This window comes from Lupinus angustifolius, chromosome LG11 (genome assembly GCF_001865875.1).
Source record: "Lupinus angustifolius cultivar Tanjil chromosome LG11, LupAngTanjil_v1.0, whole genome shotgun sequence".
NCBI classification, from domain to species: Eukaryota; Viridiplantae; Streptophyta; class Magnoliopsida; order Fabales; family Fabaceae; genus Lupinus; species Lupinus angustifolius.
Window position 1 is genome coordinate 34,569,828 of NC_032019.1, and position 13,154 is coordinate 34,582,981.

The 13,154-nt window shown below is 33.7% G+C and overlaps 1 protein-coding gene across 2 annotated transcripts; it reads right to left on the bottom strand.

Annotated features, from left to right (window-relative positions):
- Nucleotides 762-5,750, bottom strand: LOC109358995. Of its 2 annotated transcripts, XM_019603479.1 has the most exons (10): nucleotides 5,516-5,748; nucleotides 4,287-4,631; nucleotides 3,669-3,741; nucleotides 3,444-3,556; nucleotides 3,248-3,332; nucleotides 3,016-3,088; nucleotides 2,024-2,079; nucleotides 1,720-1,785; nucleotides 1,028-1,093; nucleotides 762-951 (listed from the first exon to the last, which is right to left on the bottom strand). In XM_019603479.1, exons 1-10 carry the CDS (start codon nucleotides 5,698-5,700, stop codon nucleotides 871-873), a joined length of 1,143 nt encoding a protein of 380 aa, XP_019459024.1. In that variant the 5' UTR covers nucleotides 5,701-5,748; the 3' UTR covers nucleotides 762-870. The 2 variants fall into 2 exon arrangements, with proteins under 2 accessions (XP_019459024.1, XP_019459025.1); XM_019603480.1 differs by lacking the exons at nucleotides 762-951; nucleotides 1,028-1,093 and adding an exon at nucleotides 1,120-1,663 and having other exon boundaries at nucleotides 1,695-1,785; nucleotides 5,516-5,750.

Genomic DNA, 13,154 nt, shown 5'->3' on the forward strand with positions numbered 1-13,154 from the left:
TCTCTCTATAGAATCAATATATATTTAGATAAAATAAAACAATATGTACTTTTGTGGGTATATGTGTTATATACTTTTAGGTAATACTTGTGTTAATGTTTTATAAGATGATAAATTCATTATATTGCTTTTTATAGGTAATTTTTTTTTTTACTTTTAAAGAATAAGTGTGTGTTTATGATAATTTAATCTCAAAAACTATAGGAGAAATGATTTAAAAAATTTGTACAAATTTATAATATAATATTATGATGTTGTTCAATTAATCTAGTCGACCACACTTGGTAAATGATCACATATTTGAAAGGAAAAATAATTTCTTATAATTTGGAAATCAAGTATTATTATTATTAGTCTTGATAGATTTCATAGTTATCACTAGCTTTCATGACAATTTCTATTAGAATCCTCACTCATTGAAATGAAGAGAATATTTAATTAATTTCCCATTATTGTGTCAATTTGTGAGTAAAGTTTATTCTTAGAAATAACCAAACAACCTTCAAGTCTTCCTATAAAAGTGGCTCAATCAGAGAGCATTTTCTTTATTCTCTTCTAATAAAGCAGTAACTATATTCATATAAAATCAAATAACCAAAAGAGAATTATTATCAAATTATTCAACATTTACAAAAGAATAAGAGTTACTAGTCACTATCCTAGTAACTCTGGCTAATAAGCCATAGTGATATATTACTACCTATATCCAAATCTGGTACAACACTCAAGTTCTCTAATATCTAACTGATTTTTTCTGAGTATATATAAGTGGAAAAAGATTCAATAAATGGTTGAATTAACTTGAACAGTTCACTTATCTGCATATACAAATCAAGATCCTGTAAGTATTTCTTCAAAGCATTCCAAGGACTAGGAGAAGTATCGCCGTCTGAGATACAAGAATAATGCAGTCGATGCAGCCACAGCGTACGGAAAAAGAGTCCAAATTCCCTGTACAAATGAACAAGTTAAGTCTACATGTTTAACTAAACACGGATTTTATTGTTCAAAATCGAATTTTTAATACCACTACAGTTGCGACAGTGGCAACGGCGAATATTGGGTTTTCCCTCAAAAGGAATCCTATTCCAAGCTGACCTCAAAAGAAAAAGGAGAATTATGTTAGTAGCAGCATTAAAAACTGTTCTTCTTAAACGTAACCCGAAAAAAAAACTATATCGTTTAAACCATTCCCGTGATGATTAAAATAAAGTTAGACCACATAATTGCATGCATGGAGTAAAATTAACATGGCATAATTTCTTTTTCTTCACCCCTCCTTCGGGGTTGGTTTTTGTCGCTTAAAATACGTGTGCAAAATTGTAAAGATCGATAGGTTATAAGAACGGATATAGTATCTTGCTTATCCTAGATTTTAAGCATTCATATTGCTTTGATATCTGAAGTTCTAAACACCTTTCCCCTCTACAAATCCTTGAGTTTTCAGTGTGATATTAATTTAGGTGTCAATATTCTCAGTTTCTAACTGATCTGAGCCACAAAACAGAGCATTTTAAAAGACATCGAAAGTATTAACCATGGATTTCATTTGTCATTGAGATAAACAACATTATAATTTCTATGAAAAAGAACATCCAACAATTTTCCATGTCAATGTTTATATAAACATACTGAGCTTTTTAAAAAGAAATCTATTATTCATGTAATGGTGCATGATTCACACTATTTTTCATGTAATGGTGCATGATTCACATTCACCTGAATGGAAAGTGTGAATAGACCTCCACAACAGACCCCTGCAAAAAAACACTCTGGAGAAATACCCTGCATTTGAAAAAAGGTAGCAGTTGTTATACCCCTTTAAAGGACCTAACTAACGATAAATAGAAATCGGTTATCGTCAGGCAATTAAGATGTATGAAAACAAAACAAGGATAAAAACTGTTAATCATTTATTAGGATTTATATTTCTACTAGGTATTTCATTAAAGGCAAAGCATGGATACTAATAAACACAAACCATGTACTTTTGCTAGCACATGAAACAATTTCAATCACTAACCAAGGCGCCTGCTAGGAAAGCCGTAGGGTTTCTTACTCCGAAAGAGAACCGTTCAACTGTCAAATACAAGTCACATGAACACCATAAATCAATAGAAGAATTAAGTGAACTTTCACATGAAAGCTATATAATTATACAACAACAACCAAACCTTAATCCCACTAGGTGAGGTCGGCTGAAAGGTAGATAAACATACAGACATAAAAACACGGGCATATTTAAAATATGCCCACATGTAGTTTGGGTGGAAGCACTATGCCATATGGTATCTTAGGGTTCTGGTTCTATGGATAACAAATTAAATCTAAACGGATTAACCGACACTTCTGAAACTACAGTTAACAGTGGAATCAAGTCCACTCAAACCAAATTTCAACTAATGGGTATATGACATTTGTCTGCCTATAATGATTTAACAATTTTGTGGGAGTGACACTTATGTTAATATAAATATGTACATATTTTGTGTTCTTTGGATCATAATTTAGCAAAATCACTAGCATTTACCTCATTGATACAGAAATATGTTAATTGAAATTATTATTTTTGATAAGTGATTGAAAATCAATTTTCGAAAATCAAAGCACTTGCAATGTAACAGGGATGTGAATGTTGCGTTGGAAGAGTAGATACATTAAAAAGACAAGATTAGGAGTGAATATATTAGGGAGAAAGTTAGGGTAGCTCCTATTATAGAAAAAATGGTAGAATCTTGCTTAGATGGTTTGGGCACATGTAGAGGAGACCGCTAAAGCCCTGGTAAGGAGAGTAGCTCAAATGAAAGTTAGCCCTATTTCTAGAGACAGATGAAGGACAAGAAAAACCATAGGCAAATGAAAGATTTAGAGATCAATGTTTTGTCAATGAACATGATTTATCATAGAGCACTATGGCGTCACTCGATCCATGCAGCCGACTCATCTAGTGGGACTAAGACTCGGTTGTTGTTATAAAGCACTTGCGACGTAGATAAAAAAGTTCGTGGGGCTTACCAAAACCTATAAGATTGCCATACTTTTGTACTGCATCAGTGATCTGCATAGCCTTCTCTTTGCCAACTCCTAACTATTGACACCACCAGGAATAAAATATTTATGAACTGAATGAAAACATTGATATGTAATTGGAAATTATAGAGAAGTTTATGCATTAATGCCTCAGTTTGATTCCAAAATCTAAACCTAGCCGAGTCGGAATGAGAAGGAATCATGCAGAAGTACTCACCCTTGAAGTAACATCATCAGATGCACCAGACTGTCTGAAAAGCTTCCCCAAGTAAAATGGTATAAGGTCACTAATGCACACTCCCCTGGAAACAGAATTGCCAAGTAAAACATACATTCCATGACCAACAAAATATAATAACAGGTAAATTGCAATAAGATTAGTATGTAAATGTTAAGATTGAGTTGCAAATTACCAGTAAACCCAGAAGATTGTTGATACGATGTATGGAGCGTTCCTCGAGAAAGATTCCGCAAAAGACTTCCATGTTCCGTCTAGAGACAGCAACCTTGCTATTGATATGCCAACCTAGTCAATTTTTCAAATACAATTAGAACTTCTCATAATAAGGGTGAAAGCACTATAGTGTTTTCATTACACATGAGGATGTAAAACAGAAGTACCAGCGAAAAGCACAGACCCAAATATTTAAAGCCTCTTCACTAATGAAAAGTCCACAAGCTGCCGCCATAAGCAACCAGAAGTAGATCCATCTGCAAGAAGTTCAGATATACGGTAGCTTATGTGAAAAGTCAATAAAAATCAAGTAAAAAAACAGGTTAATTAGAAGTTCTACTTTTAAAATTTCCATCACAGAAATTCGTCTGTTACTTATTTGTTTAGCATTCACAATATATACAGAATCCAGTTCAAACAATGAACACAGAACTTTAAAATCATACTTTCATATTCAATAATGCTTTGCCTTTGTGAAGAAAGTAAATCCACCCTTTTCAGAAAAATCTTCTTTCACTATGATATTCATTTAAAATGAAAAAAAGGGAAATAATCTAGCAACTTCAACATGTCATGCTTCCAAATTATGTCTCCTTGTTCATGGTCCCAAACAAAATTTAATCATGCTAGCAATTATGCATTCTTATAATTTAAAATTACTGCTAAAATCCAAGTAAAAATGTAGAAACTTTTTGATAACTGAAGTATTAACAGAATCTGTTTCAATGGACAACGAAAAAAAAGGCAGAGAACAATCTCATTAATCAAACTGTAATTCCACAACAAGTGGAGGAAGGGGTACCCTGGTGCACATTCTGGAAGTATAATTCTGTATCCAAAAGCTTTGAAAGTGAAACCAGCAGTTGTTGGAGCAACTGCCGAAGAGGAAGAACCTTCGGATAGAATCTGCAGACCAAACGATGATCCACCAGTAGGCTGCTGGGCAATGGATGCTATTGTTAATGTTACAGCTACGCCTAATGCAATTGCTATGATAGCCAGGAACGAGATCTCGACCTTGTTATTCCCCTTTTTACCATTTACTTGCACCTCATTGCTCAATCTATCTTGTGTATATGGTATATCCTTAGATTTTGAAACATCATAGTTTTCCTTATCCTCTTGTTTAAAGCAACTAATTCTGTTTCTGTAATGCAAAAAAACACTTCATTATACCAAAATTCAACGCAATAAACTAACACAGAAAAGGAAACTGTATAACAAAGAATAGGGCTGAAATCCAAAACATCATTTTGGAGTGTCCATACTATATAAGTAAACTAAGTTCTTCAACATATGCAACATAGAGTAAAAATAAAATAAATGGCTATTAAATCTATAGCTTTAAAAATAAAAATAAAAGCTAATTCAACAAAATATCAAGAGTGAATACCCACTTTAGTTATTAAAAATTTCTGTGTATCAATTTGTTCCCATAAAAATAAAAAATCCAAGTTAGTACTCAATGATCGTGAATGTACGTCAAAATAGTCTCTATCAAGTGTCACAAAACATGCTTAAAAGAACTAATTTGACATATAGTTGATACTTTTGGGATCATTTTAGGTATTTCAATTTTTGAGTAACGAAACTGTACATGTGAAAATTTTGAGGGACCAAAATAGGTATTTCCTCAAATATCAATTAGTCCCAAATACATCTTACTTATTTACCTAACATCCTAATGAAATGTTGCAATTAAACTCTCTCAAATATGTCTCTACCAATAATCTCCAAAGTAAAGTCAATATTAACTAATAGCTACAATAACAGTTGAAGAACATGTATAAATATAATTTAAACCAGTAATGTATTTAAAACATTGGAAATTAATGGAGCCCAATATTGGGAGATTTACTAAGTCAGTTTATTCGCTTGCGAAAATAAGACTGCCTATACATCCACCCTCCTAACTCATTAACTCGGAGCCTCGTGCATTGAACCGCCTTTTAAAGCAGTAGGGTTTAGGGTTTAAGGGGACCACATGCAAGTATTTATAATGAATAGATATACATAAAAAAAAACAAGAACCTGAAGATGTGAGAAACATGGGCATTTAGAAACAACCTGCGACGAAGAGTGAAGTGGGAAAAGTGGGTAATGGGTAGTGTACTATAAAAAGAAGAAGTGAGTTTGGTTGTATAAAGGTTTAAGAAAGAAGCATGTTTATGTGGGAAAACAGCCATTGCAGACATAGCTGATAAGGATGATGACATAATAGAACAATTTAGGTCTGTTATGTGCTTGGATCTGAATTACCATCCAAAGAATAATGGAATATATCTTCCGAAATTAGAGATGACAAAAATATCTGATCATTTTGTGCAAAAATACCCACAAAAATATTCATAATAGTTTTTCACGATGTTTATGATGTTTTTATTACATATTTTATATAAATATTATTTTTTATTATTTTAAAATTATATATTATTTGTTTTACCATTGTTTCATCATAATTAATTTTGATGATTGAAATATAATATGTGCGTATATTATTTATGTAATAATATTTTATATATTTATTATTGTAAAATATATAATATATAATTTAACATTTAAAATGTGTTATATACACATAAATAATATTAATATGAATATCTATAAATCCTAATTACGTCCCTTGTCACCCAAATTAATAATGAGGATATCACTAGAAGATAGATATTTGGAATGATAAGTAATATTAATCATTTTCAAGCTTAAATTTTTCTAACTTCTATGGAAGCTTTTGTTTTTACGACCATGAAAATACTAAATTATACTTTCTTTTTGTTTCCGTTGACAATTAGTATGAGCAATATATACTTGCGGTAATATGCACAATAAGTAAACGGAAGAATAATTTATGGGTGATAAAGATATATATATATATATATATATATGGAGTTATAGAACAACTTTCATATAAAAATTGTGAGAACCATAAATTTGGGTATTACAATCAATCATTGATAGTTATGATTAAAAGTTAGTTATTGGTTACATGATAGTCATATGCATGTATCTTTTAATCTTAATCATTCAATCAAGATCTAATGATATGTATTAAGTGTTCTCATTTCTCACAATAGCGTATTTTTCTCAAATGAGTAACTCCCTACATATATATATATATAAAATTGATTCATTTACACCAAAGTTAAGTTACACTAATAACATTCAATCTCATCTCAGTAATCCATTTTCTTAAATCGAACGGACCATAAGGGTGACTGAAATAAATTATGAGAGAAAAAAAAATCATAAATAAATTTTAGTACAATTCTAGAACATAATCATACTCTTATAGATATGCCTGATGCCATATAAAGATAATTAAATTTGGAACTTTGAACCTAAAGAACAAAAATAAGAGTAAGAATTTTGAACCTAAATAATTTTAGTGCTTCTTATAGGGTCGAATTGAATTTACAAACCACTATCAAAAATATTATTTGATCACACATATAGAAAAAGTCATAAAGGAGTTGTTGGATATCTCAATGAAAGACAAGGAATTAATAATAAAATAAAGAGGAATATAATAGAGGAACTATTGAGTTTTATTGGTAGACTAATACAATGCACGAACTCCACAGACAACATAAATAGAAATCGAAAAGGTTTCATTGGCTCATTTTTAAATGATTAGACATAGAACCTTATAAAAAAATTCACATCTCGGATCAATATAATCATAAGCATGTCTAATTTTTTTTTTCCTTTTTCTATTTCAGACTTCCATCACAACATCGTGTTTATGTCGAGCACCCCCTATTGTAACACCCTGAAAATTACTTCAACAATCTTGCTTAAAAAATGGGTAATTTTTTTTTGTTTGAACAATGAAGCCATATAAAATTTATTTCCTTATATTCGTTTCATTTTCGGAACATCACTTTAAATAACATACAATGCGGAAAATAAAAAATCATTACTTAATGGTAACCATAAATAACTCAATATAACTTTGAATAATACTTCATTATAATATCAGAAAATGTTAGTACAAAAAAAATGTGGAATTCTAATCGTCGCCCAAATAAAACTACTCCCAAAATAAATACACTACACAAGTACCCTAATCAAAAAACAAAATAAAAATGGAAACAACTCCTAGCGGCTAGCCCCAGCATCTACGGGTGTGCTGGAACACTTGCTTGGGTCCTCCTCTATCTCTGAGTCGGAGGAGAGGTTGAGAACTTCAATGGATCAATGTTAATCAACTCCACACAATCATCCTCTTCAGCGGCTGGCTCCTCTTCCTCCGCCGCCATCTCATCATCTGGAACATAGGACGAATGCTGCGAGGGAGTCACCACCCTTGCATCCGCCTGGAGGTCTGACATCGTCTAACAGGCTGCTCTCCTCCATACTAGGGAACTGATCGCATCATCCAAAGTCCGTTGCCTCCTGGAAGGCCCTGCAGCATCTGGCCCCTGAGGGGTCACAAACTAGGTCGACGGCACAGTAGGTGCCGACCTACGAGGTGGCAGGGTGAAGGAAGCCTCCAGCTTCTCGTGATAGTAGGGAAAGCGCATGGAAGATCCATCACACACCATCTCTATCTCTAAAGCACAAGGGCATGTGTAGGTGTATCTATGACCATCACTACTCCATGCCCCCTCCTGGGACATCGAAAAGCGGTAACTCCGAATCCTGACCGAATGATCCATTTGAACAAACACGAATAGAAGACAAATATAAAGAAGAGGGAGTAAGACATCTAATGAATATAACTCATTGACAGTGTGGAATTACACAGAATATTACATCCAAACATACATGCATAACGTTCACAATATATATCACACACATAAATGCAAATGATGAATGACATATAACTTAAACCATGAGGATTAATATCCACGTGCTCAATGTATGAATGCTATATTTATTTCATCCATCCTTACACGAATATCCTCCCAATAAACTATTTAGAAATAACCGAGAGTATAGGTCATATAACAAGCCGATTTGAATGCACCAAACTATTCCTCACAAGGATATATGATCGATTTGTTCCAAAGAACTGTCCATTTCAGGACGGTGTCGTATCAAACACTTTCTAGGCATCCATCTCATCGATCCTGATTGCAAATAGGAGTTGTCAGAGATCGTCTAGTTTGCGATGTGAGAACTATCCGATCCAACAAAATACCTCATCTAGGAATACAAAGGACTCATCTCACCTAGACTCACCCTAAAGACTTTGTTGATGAATCACCGCCATCGCCGTCCTATCAATATCTCAAGGCTCGTTCGTCTCCCGTAAATTTCATCTCCACTACTTCATTATCCATAATGAGTATGTAAACTAACCAAAGTTAGTCGATTAAATATTTTAATCATTCTTTTATATGATCGGCCCAATCTAAGACATCCGCCAAATGAATGCTTCATGTGAGACCCGATCTTATGCCATCACGTAATAGAGGAATAACATCCTTACCACTACAAACCATTATTGAATATCATGGATGACCACATGGCTAAGCCTCTTACGGTCAGATGACCTCACTGCATGGTATCATATAATCCTTTTTGGGTATTGTCGTAATCACGACATCATAGTCGGAAACGTTGCCCTAAATAGGTGCAAGAAAAAAGGTACTCGTATAACTTTGTTGATTTTGAGCACTAGACTCAATCATCTGAGTCATGGTCTTTCTCAGGTGTAAATACACTTCACACCCAAGCTAGGGCTATTTCCTAAGAAATCAAACAATCAGAAACAATCAAAAATATTGTATGTTTCTCGCTTAAGCGAGAAACTGTCGCTCAAGCGACGAACTCATCAAAACAAACTCAATTCTCTTCCCGATTCTCGCCCAAGCGAGGGACTGTTGTTCAAGCGACAAATCCATCAAAAATTTGTCAAAATACATGTCTGGTTGCTCGCCCAAGCACCAAAATAGGCCTCATCTCCTGCCTCTCCCTTGCCCAAGCAAGGCTGGCTCGCCCGGGCGAGGTGGTCCAGTTACCAGGACCATTTTCCTCGCCGTTTTGGGCTACCAGGTTGAAACTCTCCACCGTTTTCGATCCCTTTGCATTTTAGTATCTCAAATGGTGTTCCTTCATGGATAAGTACCCCAATACCTGATATTTTAAGCTATCGTAAGCATACAACTTAAGAAAATATCTGTACAAAATCCATGCATGCAAATATTTGATTAAGTACGGGTTTTCTTAATACACAAATATAACTCCAAACTTTTGAGATAGTTTAGGATATCCGTGTGTCATATTCGGACACCATTATGTCACGATGTATTCTGCCTCACCTTAGATTGTCGCGTGCTTAATTTCCTTTACGAGAGAGTGGGTTAATCGTCCAACTTCGAAAGTTTCGAAACTAAACACAGAAAAACAATTTAGTGATTTGAGAATCAATTTTACATGATAACCCTAAAGTCAAGACATTGTTTAACACTTTAATCCATTTTATCAACTCATAGACTTTCATCCATCCGGTCCAAGATTCATATTTTTGAACCATCCTTTATCATCGAAAGTCTTGTTCCCGATATCCAACGTTTTCCAAGAAGTTTTTAATAAAGTTTACACTTTTATCACCTCATAGATTTATATTTTCATGGGGACTTTTTAAGCCATACTTCACCATTTTAAGGTAAGTTTCTTAAACCAAGTCTACACTTTTTAAATCTATATCTCCCAAGTTGATCTTACCACTTTAAAGTAAGTCATCTTACGTAGATTCCATAGTTTGCATAATAGGTTTTCATGGTCATTTCAACACATTCTTGATAGTGTTGATCTCATACTTAAACAACGTTTAAATCAACATTTCTTAAGTTACACTTACCACTTTAAAGTAAGCTGACCTTATCAATGTTCATTTTATAACAAATCAACCATCTTTTACTTCATAACACTTTAAGTTTATAAAGTCAAGACTTTTATAAGTCATCTTTTATCCCAAATCATTACTTGAACTTGGAAGTCAAAGAATATCATTTACTAACCAACTTTTAACTCATAATATTTTAAAACAACACTTTTTCACAAAACTCATTCATAAACATTTTAGATAAACTTTTCCTAAACACATATAGGTCATGATTTAGACCTAATGCTAAGGAAAGTTTTGATCCTTCAACTTATCATTAAACACTTTAAAGGTTAAAACCACCCCCTTTGAAACAAAATCAAACTTCAACATTAAAAATATACTATTCTAAACTTGTTCAAGGCTATGGTTTTTCAAGCCAAAACAAGTACGAAAGTCCAAACTTTGCATGGTTAGGAAAACTCCTTAAATGTTCCTTTGATATGCAACCATCACCTTTAATCATGTTCGAATATCAACAAACATATAAACTTTCTAAACATAGAAAAACAGCCTCATGGACACAAAGAGTTCATGGTTTCAAAATAACTTTCTAAGTTCAAGAAAATATCTATTTGGAGTTTTAAACATAAAAAGAGTTAGGAAGATATTTAGAATATTTCAACGGTTGAAAATATTCATAACATACATATAAACATCATACTAAAATTTGATAAACATTTAATGGTTAGATGTTAAGAGATGAAGAAATCAAAAGGAAAAACCACGAAGAATTACCTTGAGAGTTCCTAGAGAATGCAAAGTGAAGAAAGAGTTTGAAATGCCAATGTATTTTCTTAGCTAGGGTTTGACTCCTTAAAGAGAGAAATCAGATTTTCTGGGAAAAAGTCAAAGGTTTTTCAAAAAATAGTTTGTGTAAGAGATAGGTGAGTGATTTTAGGGATTTTGTGTAAGAGGATATGTATTTTTGCTTGTTTAACAAGCAAGCCTTTTACATGAAAGTGATGTGACCTTTTCGATGATATATTCTCGATTAAACAATGCCCGAGTATTGTTGGCTAATACCGGTCGAATAATAAAAATCTCCTGATTTCGGTTTACGGTTAGAACTTCGAAACACAAAATTCGGAGTGAAAAATATTTAGAAATGTGTTCTGGATGAACTTGATGTCTATCTTGACTCGAAATAATATTTCGAAGCCAATGGATCAATCAGAATTCGATTCTGAGTTACGGAACTCAAAACACATTATCGGTCCGAATTCGGGCGAATTTGGGCCCGACAACAACTCAAAAACCTTCCGTCACATAAAATTACGACAATTTACCATAAAATAGAAAATTACAAAACAAGACTAACACTCAACAATGTTTTTGCCTAAATCAATACCGATTAATTTATAAAATTAATCATTGATAAAATAAATAATTTATAAAACATACACATAAAATTCATGGTGTTTACAATCCTCCCCACTTACAAGATTTTCGTCCTCGAAAACTAAACGCACCTCTTAAGCAAATAGAGAGGGGTAGGACTCTTTCATGTTGTCCTCAACTTCCCAAGTCGCATCTTCTCCATTTGATTGGCTCCAGATCACCTTGACCAATGCAATCTCCTTGTCTCTCAACTTCTTCACGCTGCGATCCGCAATTCTCAAGGGTATAGTTTCAAAAGTGAGATTATCCTTTAGCTGAATTGAATCGGGTTCAATGATGTGTGACAGGTCACTATTGTATTTTCTTAGTTGAGACATATGGAAGACATTATGTAGGTTTGACAATAAAGGTGGCAAGACTATTTGGTAAGCTACTGGTCCAACTTTTCTAAGGATTTGGTATAGTCCTATGAATTTAGGGGTAATCTTACGGGCTTTAAGAATACTGCCAATACCAGTCATTGGAACCACTCTCATGAATACATGATCTCATTCCTCAAAACTGAGAGGGTTTATCCTTTTATCATACTCGGATCCTAGTATCAAATTCTCCCCTGCTTCAAACCAGCATAATGGTGTTCTGCACTTTCTACCGTAAAGAGCTTCATACGGCGCCATGTTGATACTCGAATGAAAATTGTTGTTGTAGGTGAACTCTATCAAATGCAAGTAGCCCGCCCAACTTCCAGAGTGTTCCAACACACATGCTCTCAACAGGTCTTCCAAATATTGGATAGTCCGTTCAGATTGGCCATCCGTCTACGGGTGGTAAGCTGAACTCATACTCAGTTTGGTACCCAAGACTGTTTGCCAACCATTCCACAATTTCGAAGTGAAACGTGGGTCTTCCGAGATGATATTTGTAGGAGTACCATGCAATTGGACAATCTCTTTGATGTACAAATCCACTAGCCTTTCCAATGAGTATTTCATATTGATTGGTAGAAAAATAGTTATCTTCGTCAAACGATCCACTATCACCCAAACTGAGTCATAACCTTTCGAACTTCGAGGAAATCCGCTCACAAAATCCATTGCGATGCTATCCCATTTCCACATGGGAATATCCAAAGGACAAATTTGGTTCTAGCAGCAGCTCAAAAACCTTCCGTCACAGAAAATTACAAAAATTTACTATAAAATATAAAATCACAAAACAAGACTAACAATCAACTATGGTTTTGCCTAAATAAATACCGATTAATTTATAAAATTAATCATTCATAAAATAAATAATTTATAAAACGTACACATAAAATTCATGGTGTTACACCTATTGGGTGGATTGTTAATTTTAGGAAGTGACCATTTTACACCTTTTCTCACGCCACATCGTGTATTTCACCTCATTGCCCCATTACCAATATATGCAACCTTAACATTCTGTGTGAAAAGTGGAGAAGTCAAAAGAGCACCAAAGTAAAAGAGGAAGGGTCCC

Excerpts from the sequence above, each read along its gene's own strand:
- LOC109358995 (XM_019603479.1), bottom strand. The coding sequence starts at position 5,700 with ATGTCATCATCCTTATCAGCTATGTCTGCAATGGCTGTTTTCCCACAT. Across the intron at positions 4,632-5,515 it reads CATGTTTCTCACATCTTCAG|AAACAGAATTAGTTGCTTTA; the intron begins GTTCTTGTTTTT and ends TTTGCATTACAG. Across the intron at positions 3,742-4,286 it reads CTTCCAGAATGTGCACCAGG|ATGGATCTACTTCTGGTTGC; the intron begins GTACCCCTTCCT and ends AACTTCTTGCAG.